At 39.2% G+C, this 9541-nt stretch overlaps 1 protein-coding gene across 1 annotated transcript in view; it reads right to left on the bottom strand.

Moving 5' to 3' along the window:
* Positions 1–9541, bottom strand: part of CRYBG3 (crystallin beta-gamma domain containing 3) — a 114926-nt gene that overhangs the window by 1781 nt on the left and 103604 nt on the right. The window contains exons 20-21 of the mRNA XM_060010509.1: positions 2134–2292; positions 793–952 (exon numbers count right to left, since the gene is read on the bottom strand). Of these exons, the coding sequence (XP_059866492.1) occupies positions 793–952; positions 2134–2292 (319 nt within the window). The remainder of the gene's footprint in view (positions 1–792; positions 953–2133; positions 2293–9541) is intronic.

Below are 9541 nucleotides of genomic sequence, written 5' to 3'. Positions count from 1 at the left end.
CTAAAACAGAAATCCCAAAAGGAAAGATTATTTGTTCACACAGGTGCTTAGCAATTTCAGTTGTCACAGGCTTTTGCTCAGCCCACTCACTGTTGGGGTAGATTAATATGTCATTTGTAAAGCGGTCTGAAATGGGAAACTGAGGTTAAATGGGCATAGCTATTCTTCACCTCAAATCAGACGTTATGACTGATTGAAAAGCTAAGTGGTATAATAGATGTTTGCATAAGCGGTGTGCCCTGACAATGGGATTCTTAACACAGTGCTCTGAGAGTGCTCTAGCTCAGCGGCAGGTACTGGGTTTTAGTTTCTACCCCAAGAGTGGCTATGACTAACTCAATTAAAGCGACAGCACTGAATAATATTGGCCCTGACCTTGGCTGGACTCAAAAACAAGTTTAAATGATAAATTTAAAGGACCATACATTTTAAGGACCACAGCAATGCACAACAGAAAGTGAGAAATATTTCTTTAGGAAATGGATGACATCCTGTGGTTGATGATGCTTCAAATTTAGAAATGTTCTCAAAGATCATGTAGAAATTGAAAATTTTACAGCTGTACTGATAAACAAAAACCTTTGTAGGCTTGGTCCTTAGGCTTTTTCTTGATCCGTACATAGCTAATTGTTTTGTTAAAATGGGATATCTCGACTTTTTCCAAGCATAATTTAAAATGATTTAATATTTCCCTTAAGCATAAGGACTTCTTTTACCCATAAGGAGGAGGAGGCTTGGAATTTAAAAGGAATATCCAAGGACACAGAACACTGGGTTTCATCACAGGCCTACCTTTAACATCAAGGACAAGTTGGTCACTGAGGTAGGAGCTGATGGTCCCATTTTTGTTCAGTCTCCACTTCTGCCTGAACTGCCCATGTTCAGTCCATAGGGCAACTTTAGCTCCAGGTATGTCTCGACCACCAATCACATCGAGACATGTGTCACTGGCCTAAAAGGGTCAAGAAATAAATTGGCAGTACTGTGTTTACTAAAATCAATTGGATTGGGCCCCTTTTCTTTCATGTGAACAGATCAGAGACATGACTGTCTAATCTCAAAAGAAAACTAGCATAATTATAAATTCAGTCAACTTTTTAAGTCTTCTTTATGGCTGAAGGAAGGAGATGGTATGGAAATAAACATACTGAACTAGAGGTACTTGTTTTTAAAAGGATGGTCTGGATCTGACAACAGATGGTCAAAGGTTTGTTGAATTACAATTAAATGTTGAATCCCTGTTAGCTTAAATGTGTAAGGTCGAGCCTGTTTTTCTTACAAAAACATTGGGTGGGCTTCCTTGGTGGCGCAGTGGTTGAGAGTCCGCCTGCCGATGCAGGGAACACGGGTTCGTGCCCCGGTACGGGAGGATCGCACATGCCATGGAGCGGCTAGGCCCACGAGCCGTGGCCACTAAGCCTGCACATCTGGAGCCTGTGCTCCGCAACGGGAGAGGCCACAACAGTGAGAGGCCCACACACCGCAAAAAAAACAAACAAAAAACAAAAAAACCTTGGGTGATGTGCAAGATACCCAGACAATAATTACTTCTAAGTGCTTCTCATTTTTGAAGCATGAGAAAATGGTCGATAATCCACTGGTGATATAATAAAACTGGTGTCTTATTCCCCACAGCATCAAACATAATGGAAGGGTTGCAGAAAAACAAAGAAACCTAAGTTTTATTTTCTAAGCTTCCTCCAAAAAACAGCAGCTCTACCTTCGTTGTATATTTTGAAGATGAGGAGGCTTCAACATGTTTGGAATCACAAAGACAGCTAAATTAATCTGGGCCGCAGAGTGTAAGGAACGTCTCACAAAAGTACATTGTCCATTTGGGTACAGTGACTTATCACTGGTTTAAAAAAACCATTTAGGAATATCCATAGTATGTGTTAATCTTACTTTTTACTTAAAATAGAGAATTTTTTGATGTAGAAAATCTAGTTTCTAAGCCCATTTCACCTAGATGCTTCAGTAATATATATGTCAGTGTTCTTATAATTATGCAAAAAACTGTTGATAGGAAATTGCATTATTTTATCATGCCATTTGATTTGGCAAGATTCTGGTTTCCAAACGAAAAAGACCAAAGACTGAAAAGCGGGGTGTACTATCAGCGGGGTTGGTTACCTTGGATTTAAAGAGTCCTCGACAGTAGTGCCAGATCTGAGTATTCTTCCCACTGTAGGGAGAAAGGCACACAGATGTTGCCCTCGTGTCAGCTACATTTCCGGTGACTGTCAGATACTCATCCTGGGCTCGGTTCTTTATTCTTATGTACACTGCAGGCTGTGACGGGAGGAACAGAGACATTTTGAAAAAACCTTTTGAATCTGGAAATCAATCTTTCCAAAGGACAGCTTGAGGGGGATGTGAGAGGTAACAGAATTTAGCTTATTTATATCTGTTTCACTTTAGCAGATGTGTGTAAATTAATATTTTCTATTAACAGATCCTTACACCACAGGGCACACAGCTTAAATTGTACAGTCTCTATTATATTTTTTCTGAAATACACTCTTTTGGAAGGGTGAAAGGTAATAGTTTCATTCACTCGCACTCCATTATGGCAAGGGGCGGTGCAGAATTCGGCACTTAATGAGGTTCATTCACTAACTACTATGTCCCAGCTGGCCTGAGGAAGGCAGAGGAGTAGGAATAAGGGCAGGGTACTACCTACATGGATGTAACAACAACTTAGCAGCGACAGTACAATCATCAGACATACTGGCTTGAGCTATGATTCAGTGCCCAATGAATGCTATGGGAGGTCTTGAAAAACCCAGGTAGCTGAGGGCCCTAGTAGCACTGGTAATTTCTTTGTTTATACTTTGTTGACCTTAATATGTCGAGGAAAGAGACCATGCATGTAGGTGATCACTATGTAGGTATTCAAAAACTGGGTAACAGAGGACTTCATCTCCTGGGCCTGGCATATATACAAGAAGTTTGCAAATAAAATATTAAATCTGGGACTTGCCTCTATGGGTAACAGTTATTATTTATTGAGACTTAGTCCTAAATGGTTTCTGGGCCACAGTCAGAATTAATGACCAGAACAACCCCTCAAGAAAGTACAATTATGACCCGCAGTTTTGTAAATAAGGGTGACGCAGACAAGGAAGAGCCAGGTTTGTCTGCACCAAAACACTCCCTCTTCACCCTGATGCTTTAAGGCCTGTGTGAGAAATGCACTAGTTACTCTCAGACACAGGGAATGAGACCGATTCCAAAAGTGGCAGTGAAATAAGATGACAGGAGGACACAGCACATGACTGAAGCTCCACAGAAACTATTCTTTCAGCCCCAGGACTTAGGCCTCCAGTCTTAATGTAATATAACACAGGACACCCAACATCCCCACCTTGGGTCAGGTGTTGGCATCCCAATTACAACCCTGTCAAATAACAGTAATACATGATCTGTGATTTAACAAAAGAGCACTTTCACTCTGAGAAATGTAAGTGCTAGGTAAATTCAACAAGGTATCATGGTAAACCCACCAATGAATATTCTATTTTGAAATTTAAGATGGGTCAACATGAGACCAGTTAAAGTTTGCCTTCCTAAGGAAATAAACATTCGGAACACTTAAATGAGCAAATAGAAAGACATTTTTTTTTTTAATCTGGTAATTTAAAGCAGGTGAAAAAGACCTCTACTAGGCAAAATGTTTTAAGTGTTTCAAACTACTACTTCCACATTCATAGTGCAACAGTAGGTAAACTCCTATAATTCAAAAGTCTATAAATCATATAATTCTATAAATCTCCCACCGCAATTAATTCTGGACGCTTCAGTACATTCTTTGCTACAGTTTCCTTACCTTATATATATAAGGAAACAGGTGTGACCTTCACAGATGACAGAGTTCCAATTATGTTAGGACCAAACATCACAGTTTTAATCCATTAACTCAAGCAAGGTACTAATTACCCTTTTTACACACTTGTAGTCTGACTCCTCTGTAATTATACATTTAATCACTGATATGCAGATAATTACCTTAGTGACTTCCTAATTCCCAAGCTCAAAGAGGATCACATTTTAATGATTCCTGAATTTCTAAACAAGAATATAAACTAAAGCAGTGCCAAGAGCTTTACCAAAAAGGAAATAGGACCCATGATACTGTTTTAGAAACCTAGACTTCCTTTGCTGCGTTTCAAAGCTGTGGCCTAAATAAACAAAGGAAAATAATCTATTAAAATATTATTTTGAAATTAAACGTTTAACCAGGAATAATTTCCCAAAGCACAATGCAAGGAGAATGATATATAATGTTAATTGTCAAAAAACTACGTAAAATCAGAGGACACTGTTCTAGCTATTCTTTATCTCAGGGCCCTGAACAATAGGCAGGGACATCCTTCCCCAGCAAGGAACCCCCTTTCAAAAGTGAGGGAAATGTTCTCAGCATCCAACTTGGCTTCTGAAGTTTCTAACGACATGGGATTAAGCGTTATCATATAGTCGGTAAAAGCTAAACTGAAATCCCACTTCAGCCGTGCTTTTTCCCCACGGCTTTTCAGGGCGGTTACCCATCATCCCATGTGACAGGACTGAGGAATAAGCAAGATGTGAGGGTCAGGAAATCCTGTACCACACACTCTGCCAAGAAAGTGCACTGATGTTTAGTATCCCTCAGTTGGGCATCTCTGGTTCTCTCAAAGGACATCGTGAATAAAGAACCTTTCAAAATAAATGTGTTACCACAGCAATATGAGCCACGTGTTGTGTCAGACTCTTATTTAACCCTCACAGTGATACTGAGAGGTAAGCAATGTGATCACTGTTTCACCAGTGAGGAAATCTGAGGCGCCAAGAAATGAAGTGACTCACCCCAAGTCATACTGCTTCTGAGAGGCAGAGCTAGGATTTGAACCAACAGAACCAGAGTGGTAGGGATGAGCATGGGGTGTGTGTGTGTGTGTGTGTGTGTGACAGAGCGAGAGAGAGAAGGGGGCAGCAAGACCAATAATTAGGGTAACTTTATTGGCTACCATTTATTTACCACTTATATGTCAGATCTGAAAATCAGAGCCTCGGCATTTATACCCACTATGCTACCTACACTCGCTCAGTGCCTGAAGTATATGGTACCACACTGTAAATGCTTCTCTTATTTTGGAGGAAAGTAGGGTGTGGTTGTTTTAAGAACACAGATGTTAGAGCATAATAGGTATGGGTTCAAATCCTGGTTCTGACACTTGGATGACTTTTGCCAATTTGCTTTCTCTCTCTCAGCCTTATTTTTCCTTCTAGAAAACAGGAATACAGTTGACCTTTAGACAATGCAGGGGTGAAGGGCACCAACCCTCTGCGCAGTTGAAAATCTGAGCATAACTTATAGTCGGCTCTCTGTATCCTCAGTTCCACATCTGTGGATTCAACCAACCTTGGATCACTGTAGTCCTGTAATGCTGTAGTATTTATTGGAAAAATTGGAGTATAAGTGGACCCACGTATTTCAAACCCATGTTCAAGAGTCAACTGTAATAACTCCTACCCTAAAGGACTATTGTTGGAATCAAGTGTGAAAGTGTTTCTAAAGGATTCATAGAAGTACCAATGGCATATCCGTTGGCCACAGTACCCCTAAAGCCTAGCATGGGTTCCTACCCTCCGTGAAACCTCCCACCACTCCTACACATGGTCATGCTTCCTTCCTCTGAATCAGGGATTGCCTGTGGCTTTTAGATGATTACACACTGTTTTGCACTTTTCTTAGCTTTTAATTTTTTTTTTTTTTTGCAGTACGCAGGCCTCTCACTGCCGCGGCCTCTCCCGTTGCAGAGCACAGGCTCCAGACACACAGGCTCAGCGGCCATGGCTCACAGGCCCAGCCGCTCCGCGGCATGTGGGATCTTCCCGGACCAGGGCACGAACCCGTGTCCCCTGCATCGGCAGGCGGACTCCCAACCACCGCGCCACCAGGGAAGCCCCTAGCTTTTAATTTTTTAAAAAAGTTTTAGTACAACTTTTAAAGGTTACTTTCCATTTACAGTTATTACAAAATATTGGCTGTATTCCCCGTGTTGTACCATACATCCTTGGGCCTGTCTTACAGCCAATAGTCTCTACTTCCTACTCCCCCTCCCCTATATATTACCCCTCCCCAGTCTCCCCACTGGTAACCACTAGTTTGTTCTCTGTACCTGTGCATCTGCTTCTTTTTTGTTATATTCACTAGTTTGTTGTATTTTTTAGATTCCACATGTGATATCATACAGTATTTGTCTTTCTCTGACATTTCACCAAGCATAATGCCCTCCAAGTCTAACCATGTTGCTGCAAATGGCAAAATTTCATTTTTTTGTATGGCTGAGTAGTATTTCATCGTGTGTGTGTGTGTGTACACACACACACACATCACGTCTTCTTTATCCATTCATCTGTTGATGGACACTTAGGTTGCTTCCATATCTTGGCAATTGTAAATAATGCTGCTATGAACATTGGGGTGCACGTACCTTTTTGAATTAGTGTTTTTGGTTCTTTGGGACATATACCCAGGAGTGGAATTGCTGGGTCATATGGTAGTTCTATTTTTAGTTTTTGGAAAAACCTCCATACTGTTTTCCACAGTGGCTGCACCAATTTACATTCCCACCAACAGTGCACAAGCGTTCCCTTTTCTCCATATCCTCGTCAACATTTTTTTTGTCTTCTTTTTGATAATAGCCATTCTGACAGGTGTGATGTGATATCCCATTGTGGTTTTAATTTGCATTTCTCTGATGGTTAGTGATGTTGAACATCTTTTCAGGTGCCTGTTGGCCATCTGCCCTTCCTCTTTGTAAAAATGTCTGTTCAGTTCTTCTGCCCATTTTTAAATCAGTTTGTATGTTTTTTGTGTTGTGCTATTCAAGCTGTTTTCATGTGTTGTATATTAATCTCTTATCAGTCATATCATTTGCAAACATTTTCTTCCATTCAGTAAATTGCCTTTTCGTTTTGCTGATGATTTCTTTTGTTTTGCAAAAGCTTTTACGTTTAATTAGGTCCATTTATTTTTGCTTTTATTTCCTTTATTTTAGGAGATGGATCCAAAAAAATATTGCTGTGATTTATGTCAGAGTGTTCTGCCTATGTTTTCCTCTAGGGGTTTTATACTATCCAGTATTATATTTAGGTCTTTAATCCATTTTGCGTTTATTTTTGTATATGGTGTTAGAGAATGTTCTAATTTGATTTTTTCATGGGTAGCTCTCCAGTTTTCCCAGCACCACTTATTGAAGAGACTGTCTTTTCTCCATTACATATTCTTGCCTCCTTTGTCATAGAATGACTGTAGGTGCATGGGTTTATTTCCAGTGTCTCTATCCTATTCCACTGATATATGTGTCTGTTTGTGGGCCAGTACCATAATGCTTTGATTACTGTAGCTTTGTACAATAGTATAGTCCGACGTCAGGGAGTGTGATGCCTCCAGCTCAGTTCTTTCTCAAAATTGCTTTGGCTATTCAGGGGTCTTTTGTTTCCATTATACATTTTAAAATTATTTGTTCTAGCTCCTTGAAAAATGCCATTGGTATTTTGATAGGGATTGCATTGAATATGTTGATTGCCTTAGGAAGTATGGTCATTTTAACAATACTGATTCATCCAATCCAACAACACGGTAAATCTCTCCATCTGTTTGTGTTGTCTTCAATTTCTTTCATCAGTGTCTTAAGGTTTTCCAAATACAGGTCTTTTGCCTCCTTAGGTAAGTTTATTCCTAGGTGTTTTTTTCTTTTTGATGCAATGGTAAGTGGGATTGTTTCTTTACTTTCTTTTTCTGAAAGTTCATTGTTAGTGTATAGAAATGCAACAAATTCCAGCATATTGATTTTGGATCCTGCAACTTTACTGAATTCATTGGTGAGCTCTAGTATTCTGGTGGCATCTTTAGGATCTTCTTTGTATAGTATCACGTCATCTGCAAACAGTGACAATTTTACTTCTTTCCAATTTGGATTCATTTTCTTTCTTTTTTTTGTCTGATTGCTGTGGCTAGGACTCTCAATACTGTGTTGAATAAAAGCAGCAAGAGTGGACATCCTTATCTTTTTCCTGATCTTAGAGGAGATTTCTTTAGCTTTTCATCCTTGAGTATAATGTTAGCTGTGGGTTTGTCATATATGGCCTTAATTATGTTGAGTTACGTTCCCTCTGTGCCCACCTTCTGGAGAGTTTCTATTGTAAATGGATGTTGAATTTTGTCAAAAGCTTTTTCTATATCTGTTGAAATGAACATATGTTTTTTTTTATTCTTTAATTTGTTGGTGTGGTATATCACATTGATTGATTTGAAGATACTGAAAAATCCTTCCATCCCTGGGATAAATCCCACTTGATCATGGTGTATGATCCCTTTTAATGTATTGTTGGATTTGGTTTGATAGTATTTTGTTGAGGATTTTTGCATGTATGTTCATTAGTGATACTGGCCTGTAATTTTCTTTTTTTGTGTGATATCTTTGTCTGGTTTTGGTATCGGGGTGATGCTGGCTTCAGAGAATGAGTTTGGAACTGTTCCTTCCTCTGCAATTTTTTGGAATAGTTTCAGAAGGATAGGGGTTAACTCTTCTCTAAATATTTGGTAGAATTCACCTGTGAAGCCGTCTAGTCCTGGACTTTTGTTTGTTGGGAGTTTTCGAATTACTGATTCAATTTCATTACTGGTAATTGGTCTGTTCATATTTTCTATTTCTTCCTGCTTCCGTCTTGGGAGATTATACCTTTTTAAAAATTTGTCCATTTCTTCCAAGTTGTCCATTTTATTGGCAGATGGTTGCTTGTAGTAGTCTCCTATGAGCCTCTGTATTTCTGTGGTGTCGGCTGTAACTTCTTTCTCACTTCTGATTTTATTGATTTGGGCCCTCTCCCCTTTTTTTTTCCTGATGAGTCTGGCTAAAGGTTTATCAAAGAACCAGCTTTTAGTTTCATTGATCTTTTCTATTGTGCTTTTAGTCTCTATTTCATTTATTTCTGCTCTGATCTTTATGATTTCTTTGCTTCTACTAACTTTGGGTTTTGTTTCTTCTTTCTTTAGTTGCTTTAGGCATAAGGTTTAGGTTGTTTGAGATTTTTCTTGTTTCCTGAGGTGAGCCTGTATCACTAAACTTCCCTCTTAGAACTGCTTTTGCTGTGTCCCATAGGTTTTGGATTGTTGTGTTTTCATTTTCATTTGTCCGTAGGTATTTTTTGATTTCCTCTTTGACTTCTTCAGTGATCCATTGGTTGTTTAGTTGTTTAGCCTTCACAGGCTTGTGTTTTTTGCAGTTTTTTTCTTGCAGCTGATTTCTAGTCTCATAGCATGGTGGTCGGAAAAGATACTTGATTTCAATTTTCTTAAATTTACCAAGGCTTGTTTTGTGGCCTAGCGTGTGATATATCCTGGAGAATGTTCCACGTATACTTTGAAAAGAACGTGTATTTTGCTGCTTTTGGATGGAATGCTCTCTCTATATAAATTAAATCTATTTGGTCTAATGTGTCATTTAAGGTCAGTGTTTCCTTATTGATTTTCTGTCTGATCTGTCCATTGATG

Source organism: Delphinus delphis, chromosome 4, assembly GCF_949987515.2.
Source record: "Delphinus delphis chromosome 4, mDelDel1.2, whole genome shotgun sequence".
NCBI lineage: Eukaryota > Metazoa > Chordata > Mammalia > Artiodactyla > Delphinidae > Delphinus > Delphinus delphis.
The sequence above is the reverse complement of the archived record's forward strand: the minus strand, read 5'-3'. Positions and strand labels throughout refer to the sequence as shown.